Consider the following 12,536-nt stretch of genomic DNA (forward strand, 5'->3'; position numbering starts at 1 on the left):
GTGTGTGTGTGTGTGTGTGTGTGTGTGTGTGTGTGTGTGTGTGTGTGTGTGTGTGTGTGTGTGTGTGTGTGTGTGTGTGTGTGTGTGTGTGTGTGTGTGTGTGTGTGTGTGTGTGTGTGTGTGTGTGTGTGTGTGTGTGTGTGTGTGTGTGTGTGTGTGTGTGTGTGTGTGTGTGTGTGTGTGTGTGTGGAGAAGGCAGGGGGAAGGAGAAGTGTGTACAGTGTGTGTGTGTGTGTGTGTGTGTGTGTGTGTGTGTGTGTGTGTGTGTGTGTGTGTGTGTGTGTGTGTGTGTGTGTGTGTGTGTGTGTGTGTGTGTGTGTGTGTGTGTGTGTGTGTGTGTGTGTGTGTGTGTGTGTGTGCTCTACAGTATTTTCATACCCAGCTCCCAATGCAAAACAATTTCACATGTTGACTGTGTTGGCTTACTCACACTAAATTGTTGAATATAGTTATCTTCAGACAGCAGCCTGCTCTCTACAGCACAGTCTCATGTCTGGATATTTGTTCTTCCTGGCTGCTCTGATCCGGTTGTGTTATCTTGAGGCTTAGATGAGTCTTGTTTTTACAAAGCAACCAATCAGAGGGCGGCTACAGCCAGCTCAACAGGTTGTGTATGAAAGGAAAAACATAATGTGAGAATCACACACCTGCCTCCCACAGAGACACATACACACACCGGAGACATGAAGACCCTGCTGCTCTGCTCTGCTCTGCTGCTCTCCTTCTCTGGTGAGTTCATTTCAGCAGAATATCATGATCTTAACAACTAGTTAATAACTTGTCGTTTAGCAGACTCCGATTCTGCTTCCTTTGAACCAGTAAACACCTGAAAGATTGTTAGTTTCCATCCTAGAAATGTGACACAGGAATACAGCAGAACACTGCATTAGTGTCTAGAAAGATGACAAAATAAGAAACAAAGTATTACAAATGTGAATTAATATCAACCTGAGGTGTATTGTTTTGTTAGTGGATTGATTAGAAATGGTTACATACAAAATATTCAAATTGGTCGATCAAATATTATAAAGAGCTAACTATTTTTAATAGGTAAAAATCCCAACAAAGGAAAGGCTAAGGGATTAAATAATTATACTATATGTGTTCATGATCTAAAAGTGGTCAGTTAAATCATAATGACATCACTCACATCATGTGAGCAGAAGGTTTCTGTTTCTTTATGTGTTTCTTTCTTTCATTGAAAAAATAAATAAGAATACAAATAATTGTGTTTTGGATATTTAGGATGGCATAACACTTAGCTGGGTGGAACACGTTTTGTAAGCCTTGTTTTTTTTACTAACTCTGTAGTTCAGATGTCCTCTTCTCATGACTGTTCAAATCAGGTTACCAACATCGGTTTGTCCCTACGGAAAAAACAACAAACAAATGAGTTCAGTACATTGCTGAAACAGCAGCTCTAATTTCAACAGCAAGCCAAGAGCAGCCAGACAAGAGGAAGTACAGAGGAACTTAAGACTTGGCTGGGTTGCATTCTTGTAGACAAAAAGCTGGTGACGATGTTACATTCTCTGTGAGGGTTGAAAAGAAGCCCATTTACACCCTGAGGACTGTTTGTCCAGCCTCCTGTTCATCGAGCTCTCTGTGAGTCAGACTGGGTCTAAAGGTCACAGTCAGAAGGGTTATGTTAAGTTGAGGTCATGGTTAGTGTTAGAGTTGGATATCAATACACCTCTGGGGACAAGGGGCTATATTTCTGGGTTGTTGATGTAATAGATGGACTTGCTTTTTGTAATTTTCCAGCCCGAGATCTGAGAATGGAGTTGAAGTAAAAAGAAAAGCTATAGTTTTAAAGTAATAAAAAGCTTAATAGTCATCAGACTTTGGCTGTTGGCTTCCAAGATTGTTGGACAGATGACATACATTCAACCAAAGCCTTCTGAAATATATGACTAACATATATATATATAAGTAACCAGAACACTTCCATTCCCCACTCAAGAGATGAGGGGTAGTGTGACGTGTAACATTAATGAGGACTATTACAAGAATAGAGGTACTGATGGTACTGAGGTACTGTGTGTGTGTGTGTGTGTGTGTGTGTGTGTGTGTGTGTGTGTGTGTGTGTGTGTGTGTGTGTGTGTGTGTGTGTGTGTGTGTGTGTGTGTGTGTGTGTGTGTGTGTGTGTGTGTGTGTGTGTGTGTGTGTGTGTGTGTGTGTGTGTGTGTGTGTGTGTGTGTGTGTGTGTGTGCATAGTCCTGTCCGTGGAGAGTGAGGCGGTGACAGACGGCGATGGGGCGTTGATGACTGGAGCTCCAGAAGAAGAAGCTCTCACTGTTCCAGCAGAGGTGAGAGTCCTTAGGAGGATCTGATTCTGGATTTTAATTTGAACTCCTGGTTTACACATTTATGATAAAGAATCTCTTTAGCAAAACAGAACTTGATCTCATTAGAATTTCAGAATAAATAAACCTATGAACTAATTCGGCTTCAATGTTTTTTTATGGATAGCTCCAAAAGGTGACGGATCATTTTCAATCCCCATCTCTTCTTATTATTAGAGAGATGAACTTCAATAAGCTAGTTGATCTCTAAAGTTTAAGGCTTAAATGTAGGACTATTTCATAGATGTGCTTACTGACTCCACAGAGAACCTGCCACTAACAAAAGACTAAGACAAAGGTCAAGGCACCATCAAACACTTGTCAATGACAAAATGCAAATCTTTTTTTTTGTTTTCACAGTTTGAATACATTCATAATGATGAATACATTTGTTTTTACAGGCTGGCTGTGAGAAGTTTGAAGGGGAAACCTGCACCAGGGAGTATGATCCAGTATGTGGCAGCGATGGAAAGGTCTACAGCACCGAATGTGTCCTCTGCCAGGAAAACAGGCATGTAAAATGTACTAATACACACTAAAACACATATGGAGATATCATTGTAGCATTATTATTTTCCAATGGGTGGGGTGAGTTTAGAAACTATATCTTATAGGATCATGTGTGTGAGTTGACTCTGACAGCCTGCAACCTCCAAAGTGTTGTTTAAAGACTGAACAAGGGAAACAAAATATGCTTATGATTTTATACGACCCCCCTGTGATGAGAAAATTAGGACCATATGAATAGGCTACTAAGGACAACGTGTAAAGTGTATTTCATGCCAGTATCCAGTAGCTTGGGGTTTAGCCTGCAATTTAATTAATCGTGGTTGTATGAGTCTTCACAAGTGGGAACAAGGTTATTTGTCAACCAATTCAATGTCCTTTTACTCATTTAGTGTCAACGGTAGTTGATTTGTAAGAAACTAACACCAATCACTGCTCTCTGCCTCCACCTGGTGGTCAAAAACAACTCTGTCCCAGCTTTTATTTTGAAAGTAGAAGGAAGGGTCTAACAGTAAAACCACACACAGATTATGTAATGCATGACAACAGTGTGAACTTACTTTAAGATTGTTTCAGTAAAATCTGTGAAACTGAATGCAGTTTATTAGATTTGTGTGTACCGTTCTGCTACACATGCAGACAGACATAAATTAATCCACAATGCTGTAACACACATTTGTTTTTCTCCAACAGAAGAGAGAAGACGAATGTGAAAGTGGCAAAGAAAGGGACATGTTCTCCTTAACCGTATATGGAGCCCAGTCTAACACACACTCACTCACACACACACAGTGTGTAATGGGCATATTCTGTAACTGGCTTTCTCAATAAAGTTGTAGACTGCAACCTATCTCCTGTGTGCGTGAACAGAATTCATCCTGGGAAATGTAACACACAGTGAATGAACACCCTGACCACCACATGTGATCTCTCTTCCATCCTGTACTCCAACATCAGATAACATACTCTGCTGTCCTTGTGATGGTGATCTGTGCAGACAGACTTACTGTACACATTTTTTTAGGGAGGAGTTCTACACAAAATATGCAAAACTTTTCCAGAATTTCAAGTTTAACAGAAAGGAAGACACATTCAAGGTTAATCTATTGTCACAACACATGTTAGGCCACATTTGGCCCCCGGGCCGTAGTTTGGACACCCCTGCTCTACAAACACCAGATTGGGAAACCACTGTTATAGGGATTTTGCTTTAGACAGGAGTTTTCCTGTGCTGATTCAGTTGGTTCAGTTTCCTCCTCTCGAACCACCACTCGAAAAGGGTCCAGTTTGATGCCGATGTGCACTAGCAACAACAGACTGATGCAAGATCATCAACATATTGCTGCACACGTTGAAGGATCTCAGCTTCCTCAGGAAATAGAGTCTGCTCATCCCCTTCTTGTACACAGCGTCAGTGTTGATCCTCCAGTTCAGTCTGTCGTCCATGTGCACTCCCAGGTACTAATAATTTGTAACCACTTTGACATATTCTCCCAGAATGCCTAGGAGCTGGGAAGCTGTCCTAAACTTCCCTCTAAGGTCTTAGACAATTGCACTTGTCTTTTAAAGCAGGTGACTAAATACAGTCCAATCCACAAAATCACCCACCAGCGCTCTGCTCCTCCTCCCGTCCATCCCTGAAACACCCTACCACTGCAGAGTCATCAGAAAACTTCTGCAGATGGCATAACTCTGAGTTGTATTGAAAGTCAGTGGTTATAAGGTGAACAGGAAAGGAGACTCCTGTACTACCAACCAACACACCAGACAGCACACCGCCCAGCCGGACATACTGTGGTCTGTCTGTGAGGTAGTTGGTAATCCAGGAGATGGTGGATGAGTTTACCCTCATAGCCTGCAGCTTGTCACTCAGTAGCCGAGGCTGGATCGTCTTGAATGCACTGGAGAAATCAAAAAAGGTGATTCTCACAGTGCAACCCGATCCATCCAGGTATGAGTAAGCATGCTGCAACAGGTAGATGATCACCCACCCCCCATCTGCAGAGGGTCTATTGGTGACTTCACCAGCCTCTCTGAACTCTCATCACATGGAATATATGAGAGGCTGGGTTTTGCTTGGAAGATGTTCCTGCAGACAATTCAGGGTTTCAATCAGCTGTAGTTTATTTTCCTATGTGCATCACAATAGTCTTGTTGCCAGCTTAGTGAACCCGGAGATGTTGAGAACTTGAGAATGGCATTATAGCCTACAGTATGTAAACAATAGTAACAAAACATTGGAGAGGTTTTGGGCCTTATTGATGATGATCCATTTCTGACATTTTGCACTCAACATTGCCGGGTTCACAATAGAACCCCTATACCCTGATAAACGTTGGTAATATATGGGTGATGTTAGCATAGCCACCAAAGCTAGTCTGACTGCCTTTTCGCTCTCATTTTTGTGGCATAAGCTGTTTTCTAATGGCATATTTTACCGGCATATTTCTCATTATAATTTTACTATTATGATCTTACTTGTGATATTATGACATGTATTGATTCCACTCGATTGCTGCTAAAATAAAAAACAACAGGAACAAATATGAGGCGTGCTGCTCTTCAAAACGGGAAATAACAGGGTGGTCATTAAAAGTTGAGTAGTAAATAAAAACAAACAGTATCAGACACTATGAACGGTTACTGCCCAGGTTAATCTCGAGCCTCCGATGTAACCTTCTGAGATATTTAGTTCTTAGTTCTTGCCCAGCATTCTTTTGTTCCCAAATGTGAACCAGAAATGGTTGACAATCAAGCATTGCATTGGCTCCGACCTGACTGTGGAACCGTTTTTGAGGGAAAGGGGGACCAGATACTATCGTTAAAAAAGCTTGACAGTCCTCTGCAGGGTGAGCAGTTTCAACATTGACTCCACGCTATTCTGCAACTTCTACAGAGGAACCATTGAGAGGAAAGGCGGACTGGGACTAAAAATCAGCCCGGGCATCTCGACCGGCCCACACCGATACCACTATTACATTACCAAACAACATGTTGACTTTTGGTTTCACGTGGCACACCAACTCAAAAAGGGTAAAACAATGTTGTTGTGCTTTATACACATTTTTGGGATTCTCATATATGTTGTAATAGTATTACTGGAAGGAGCTTACAGCAAGAATTTCATTGCCAAAGAATGCTCCACTGTGTGATTGTTGTCAATTGATCAAACATTTGACTTTTAAATTCCTGATGTCTGCCTGATAGGTATCATAAACTAAAGGCCCTCTGGTGATGCGATCCAAGGAGCTACACCTGTTTGTTCTGTTTGTCACCAAGTCTTTTACATCATTGGAGACACCTGTACCAACTGCTAACTAAGCAAGGATAAATAATATTACTTTTTTTAATGTCCCCGCAATATCACAGTTTACAAAAGAAAAACAACAATAGGTTTTATTGTGCGGTTACAAATAATAAGGACCCCACTATATATAATTTATGATTTATTTCATTACATTACATGTCATTTGTTAGACGCTTTTATCCAAAGCAACATGTGGGCACTGTGGGCAATCCCCACAGAAGCAATTTGGGGTGAAGTGTCTTGCCCAGGGACACAACGACATGCTGACTGCAGTGGGACTCAAACTCGCTATCCCCTGATTCGAAGTCCAGCACACTATGAGCCACAGCCTCCCTGGCGTTTATGATGAGATGACAGACTTCGTAACATTTACATTATTTGTTTTTGGTAAATGGCCCCTTTACTTGAACACTGACATAAAGTTATATACATACCTTGTCGTTTTTTTATTTACTATTCAATTTCTGGCTATAATCCAGATGTGTTTAACTATGTTACAAAGATGGGCATTTTTGCTGTATTGTATGGCTTCCTTTTTTCACCAAGGTGTTTGCAGGGCCAGTTCGGAGCAGGTGCCTGATTTTTAACCTGTTTTTCATGTTTCCAGTGGCGCCGGCACTGAGCACCGAAAACCTGATTTCAATGTGAGCCATAATGTGGTGACATTCTGATCATCACTTCCAGAGATAAATGTGATAATACGGACGCGCCAACCTTTGAAGCCTTAATTGTTTCACTATTTGCATTAGTGGGAAATAACCAACCATCAACAGAAAAATGATTTTGCATTAAAATATTTTTATACCAACATCCATTTGAAACCTAACACATATTAGATTAATGAAAAAACATGGTTGTGCTTTATTCTACCTCAGTTAGGGGTATCTCACAAACAAAATACTTGTTGGGGGATCTGTTCCTGTTCGCACAATGGAGCTTTAGAAGACTTCATCATATCCTTGAAGCAGGAATATGTGGCTGCTTCTTATCTGACGTTTTTGGAGAAAGAAAGTGTATGCCACTGCAACATCATACCACTAGTCATGAGTTATCTCTTGTTGGATATATTGAAATAATCGTTTATCCATTATGGATAACCCCATCCCCCCTCTCCACCTGCAGCTGGATTGACAGGAGCTCCTTCTCCAACAGACTGCTGCAGCTCCACTGTCACAACGACAGATACAGGAAGTCATTCCTGCCAACTGCTATAACTCTTTACAACATCTCACCTCTGCTCTGGCTGGCAGAGAACTATCTGCTCCAAAGTTTTTCTTTTGATAACTGGACTTATAGCTGGACTTTTCTTCACACTGTACCTTTTATATTTGATTTAATATGCGATTCCTTTCACACTTAATGCAAATAATATCCTACTTTTAATGATGTGGGCTGTCATTTTGCCCTTCATTGTGTTTATTTCACAGTCGTTCAAAAATTCTGCTCTTATAAACCCCTGAACTGTGTGGTTTGTGGCCATCCACCCTGCATATGCTAAAACCATAGCTAAAACTGGACTTTCTGGATTGTATTTTATGTTCTCACCTGTACCAGGAGCAACATGCCTAGGCCTACACCCATGTGGTCCCCGCCCTTATGCTGCATTCATGTAACTTCGGCAGAATAGGAGAAATCGGAACAGCGATTTGGAAACGTTTACACCATAGAGGTTCACACCCTATGGTTCACACAACTAATCATACAGCAACCCCAGATACTCGTCAGATTATTTAAATCACCATAAATTAGTTTTTGTTGTGTAAAATATCCATAGCTGTTTAATAACAAGTTAAACAAGATACAAAACAGTGTATCATAGGCCACGCTAGCCCACTTTTCTCTTTCTATTTTATATCATCAACATTGAATGTATATGTGTCAATATAGGCTAGGTTTCTATTTTGACTGTGGCTTTAAATCCATTGGTACTGGTTTGCGGAAATTAAAGTCACGTTTGTTGTTCAACTTTACAGATGTTGACTGGCTACATTGCAGGTATCATAGATGATATTTTCCATTCACAATTGTGAAACACAGTTCTGCGTTCATATAAAGTGTGTTGATGGTATTATTTCCAATAGAACCTGAAGGGGTCATGAGATATCTAACCTTAGCTAATCGCCTCCAACGGAAAGCAGCTGAGAGAAAGGGTAGAGAAGACAAGATGGCGGAGTGAGTGGGTTGCGCTTTCTACAGACTGTTGCGACCCTTGATGTTTGCTGAAAACGCCCTTAAGTAACGGGACAGATTGAAAAGGCAACAGCACCATCAGAGGTTTAATTAAAGGGGCTGTTTTTTGCTTCTCATCACGGAGGAGGTCCGGACATTTTTCCGCGACGGTCCTTGCGACAGCGTTAGCTTGATGCTAACGTGAGCTCAGGTTAGAGCTCGCTAGCTGCTACTTCGAGGTGGCTGTTGAAGGCCGTAAGCTTTATCGGGTTTAGTTTTGGATGTATATACTTCGATACTGACACGGCATTACGTGTTTTTGGAGGAGGTTTTATTTGGAAGAAGATCCATTGTAGACGGTAGCCTATGAAAAAAGCCAACAGAAGAAATCGGCTGGCTTTTTCCGTTTATTGTCGTCACGTCTTTTTGGAATACAGCTAACATTAGTTTCTACTTGGTTTCGTCAACGCCAACTGGACAAGCAGGACTCTGTATGTACTGCTGACAATCGTGCTAGACTGCTACACAGATTTCCCCAAAGTGATCAGGTGGAGATTATCATCTGCTGGATATTATGGCGAGCAGCAGTGGCTCCAAAGCCGAGTTCATAGTCGGTGGGAAATACAAGCTTGTCAGAAAAATTGGATCAGGATCTTTCGGTGACATATATCTGGCCATCAACATCACAAATGGAGAGGTAATCTACTGCATCAACGTCTTCTTTACACTATATTAATTTAGTAAATGTGATAAACCATATGTGTGTGGCTGAGTCAGAGTTGAAACGGGTCTATACTATTAAACTGCTAACGTTCCTCACAATGCATTATACACCATGTGTCCTGCTGAAACTAACAGTGACAGAAGCTGTAGTATACATATTTTTTTGTGCTTGTCATTTTCAGGAGGTAGCTGTAAAACTGGAGTCACAGAAAGCCAGACATCCACAGCTGTTGTACGAAAGCAAGCTGTACAAAATTCTACAAGGGGGGGTCGGGATCCCACACATCAGGTAACCAGTCCGGCTTTCACATCGTGGTTTCGCTGCTGGAAAAGTGACACATTGTTGTAAATGACACTGTTTAGCTGTATAAGTGTGGTAAAGCACACACGTTAAAGGTGCAGCAGCACTGCTGGCATTAGGCCCGCTAATCTGCCTCACATCACTCAGTCTATTCTAGGAACCATATATGTCTCGCGAACGCTTAACAACCCCGTCGGTTTTCCCCGTACATTTGACTTTGTATCAGTCTGTTCCATATGTGTGCTTTTTTTGTTTGAATATCAACTGACGGTAGTAAGGAAAACCAACTATGTGTTTGGAAATGGCCGCTCCTCTTTTGTTGTGTTAGCTCCCAACATGTCTTCCCTTCCCCTGTTAGAAAATGGCGGCCGAGCACAGACTCGAAAACAACAACGCAGGCCCGCGGTGGAGGTGTTCTCTCCCCGCGGTGGAGGTGTCCTCACCGCTAACTCCAGCCTCTACGTGTACTTGTCTTTCCATGGAATTTGTTTAGTTGTGCGGCAGTAACTGTTGAGAACGGGGTGTAGCCCAACGGATCGAGTGGTAAGGTTTTGGAAAGGAGCTGCGGCCCACAGTTCCTCACATTAACACGGCGCTAGAACACAAGCCCTGCTTCAGGATACATTGTGGGTTTTGTTGTTGTAAATATCATAATTGTTGATGGATCAAAGTAGAGTGATTTGTATGAATGAGTATGACAGTATAGGTGGCCAATACTTGTACAAAAATAGAATTGAAATAAACATTTAAATATGGTGCTGTGCACACTAACATAGATTGTAAGTTTTTCCCCTCATAGTATAGAACCAATAAAGGCCAAATTATGTTTTTGCTCTATTTTGGGACCATGGCAGCAGGATTGTTTGGTTTATTAATGGTTCTTGTGAGTAAGATCCCCCAAGTGACTGTTTGCTTATTTCTTAATTATGTTGACACTTAGGTTTTTTCGGCTCAAATAAATCATTTTCATTGTTCCTTTTATACTGTGATTGATCCCATCATGCATTTTATTTGACCTTTTCGGTATTATAAGTAAAAGAAAATCTATTTGTACCTTTTGTTTCATATCTTTTAATACAATTTAAGAAAAACTCAAGTAGTGCATACCTTACAGGCTTGAAATTACCATCGACTTGTTCTTATTTTTGGCTAACAAGTAAGAGGTGCAAAAGTACAGTGTGGGGTGAAACAGGAGCAGGCACACTTGCTTGGCGTGTAGTCTGTGCAGCCGGTGATTTTGGCTGTGTAGATATACCCCCACTCATTTATTGTTTTTTGCATCACAGGGACCATGGCAGACCCTCGGACACGGACATAACGATCTTTTAGGCTTTCATTCTCCCCTGTGTACTTACTGCAAACCCCAATTTAGAAATGGATTGGTCTGTTCAACGAGTATTGCGGCATTGTAAACAGCCATTTAAGATCTGTGTTAGGCTACAGTCTCCTGAAATGGGGCAAGTATGAGTATCTGAGGCTACAGAACAGAAGAGGAAGTCCATATCTAAGTGACTCCTGAAGGTCTAGAATGAAGAGCATGGAGGATGGCATATATTTAAAGTAGTACTGCACATCATGGCCTGATTATCTACTTGTAGAAATTCCTTAGTCACTCGGTGTGAATCGTCCGTCTTCGACTAGCCAAGCTGGTCTGATTGTAGTTTTGGGAAACAAGAGTATCTACCTGTTGTGCAGCAATACCTTTTTTTAAATTTTGTTCATATTTTTTGGCTGATGTAAAAACGTTGCCATGGCTTTTTTTTACTTTAATCGGCCTCTTGAGGTGCAGCTGTGGCTCAGGAGGTAGAGCAGGTTGGCCACCAATCAAATGATAGGAGTTTGAATCCCTTGTTCTTTAAGTCTGCATTTCAACATGTCCTTGGGCAACATACTAAACCCGAATGGCTCCTGAAGACAAAGCCATTGGTGCGCGAATCTGTGAAAGGGCACGGTTTAAATCATGAGCTATTTGAATTGTTTGAGATTGGCAGTCACGGAAAATCGGGACCTGGGAATGGCCCAGTTTAATTTGGCCAGTGTCAACGTAATATTGCAAAATCAAAGCACCATTTTTTTTTTCTTCATCAAAATTAAGTTTTCGACTTAGTTAATGCACTGTTGTTTTTGGAAAGTCATATTTTCATTCAGTAAAACGGCTTGTAGTTCAAAGTATCTGTCTGTGTGCCAGACAGAAAATACCAACATTTGACTGGTGTTGATTTTCCTATCCCTGTTCTATATCTGGCTAACTGCACTACCACGTACTGCCTTATACAGTATACAGTACAGCTGGCACATGGCTGGAAAGAGACAATGACTGTGAGGCTTCACTTGGTTGAAACCTGAGCTGGAACACACACACCTTCTTAACAAATTAGAACTGCTTTGTAAGGTAACCCCGTCATAGATCTAAGCACACATGTGTTGCATGCCAATCGTTCATTGTTGTTGAATCTCATGGCCATTGTAGAGTTACCAAATGCTGGTAACTTAAAATACTCTATGCAGGCCCCATTAAGTGAGTTGTAGTGACCGGTTGTAAAACTAGCACCAGCATCTTAAATTAAGTATAAATCACTGCAGGTCTTTTATTGTAATGTAAGCAGGGACTGCTTATTGAAATGGTGTGCTGGTAATGCTGGCTTAATGTTGCAGCAAAGACTTGTTAGAGCCTGTCCAACCTGCTGTTCCTGCTGCCCCTCCTCCACTCTTACAACATCCTTGCTTACATTTATACAGTCCTCACCTATCATAGTTTCAGTATTTTTGTCTGTCACTTTCTTTAAAAAACAATTGAGGCAACTCATATTTTCTCTCAAAATGCTGCGGTGATTACCCCACTATTATGAATAATACAACAAGGGAGTCTTATTGAAAAAATAATGAATATTTTCTGTCTCTACTTTGTATGTTTTTGATAATTTGCATACAACTATATTTTAGCACAAACTATAGATTTAAGTTGGGTTATTGTATTGGACTATGTATCTGATTTGAAGTAGAAATGCCCTGTTCAGGTTTTTGTGGCTGATACTGATTGATTATTGTCAAGAAGCACAATAGTAAATGCTAGCCCGTACATGGCTGAAAACAATGTTTTTTTGTTGCAAAGCAGCTGGAATAAACGGCTCCAGACCATTTCCCCCCATTGTCCTGAAAAACATATTTAAACTGTCCCGCGGTC

General features: G+C 41.1%; 2 protein-coding genes across 4 annotated transcripts in view; both read left to right on the plus strand.

Moving 5' to 3' along the window:
• Positions 1 to 570: 570 nt before the first annotated feature.
• Positions 571 to 3,702, plus strand: LOC307033160 (serine protease inhibitor Kazal-type 1-like). Its single transcript, XM_079671516.1, has 4 exons — positions 571 to 729; positions 2,218 to 2,309; positions 2,747 to 2,856; positions 3,546 to 3,702. The coding sequence occupies exons 1-4, from the start codon at positions 684 to 686 to the stop codon at positions 3,595 to 3,597; spliced, it is 300 nt and encodes a 99-aa protein (XP_079527642.1). The 5' UTR covers positions 571 to 683; the 3' UTR covers positions 3,598 to 3,702.
• A 4,563-nt stretch (positions 3,703 to 8,265) lies between these two features.
• csnk1a1 (casein kinase 1, alpha 1) overlaps positions 8,266 to 12,536 on the plus strand; it is a gene marked incomplete at its 3' end in the record, with an annotated part of 29,541 nt that continues 25,270 nt past the window's right edge. Inside the window, exons 1-2 of one of the 3 annotated variants that reach the window (XM_079671856.1) lie at positions 8,266 to 9,025; positions 9,234 to 9,340. In XM_079671856.1, the coding sequence (XP_079527982.1) occupies positions 8,903 to 9,025; positions 9,234 to 9,340 (230 nt within the window). In that variant the 5' untranslated portion in view covers positions 8,266 to 8,902. The remainder of the gene's footprint in view (positions 9,026 to 9,233; positions 9,341 to 12,536) is intronic. The other 2 variants (XM_079671855.1, XM_079671857.1) reach the window with 2 other exon arrangements.

The sequence above is a fragment of the Notothenia rossii genome (assembly GCF_949606895.1).
Source record: "Notothenia rossii genome assembly, chromosome: 3".
Classification (NCBI taxonomy): Eukaryota; Metazoa; Chordata; class Actinopteri; order Perciformes; family Nototheniidae; genus Notothenia; species Notothenia rossii.

Coding starts and splice junctions, on each gene's coding strand:
- LOC307033160 (XM_079671516.1), top strand. CDS start 684: ATGAAGACCCTGCTGCTCTGCTCTGCTCTGCTGCTCTCCTTCTCTG. Junction 2,310..2,746: donor CTCTCACTGTTCCAGCAGAG/GTGAGAGTCCTT, acceptor TTGTTTTTACAG/GCTGGCTGTGAGAAGTTTGA. Junction 2,857..3,545: donor GTCCTCTGCCAGGAAAACAG/GCATGTAAAATG, acceptor TTTCTCCAACAG/AAGAGAGAAGACGAATGTGA.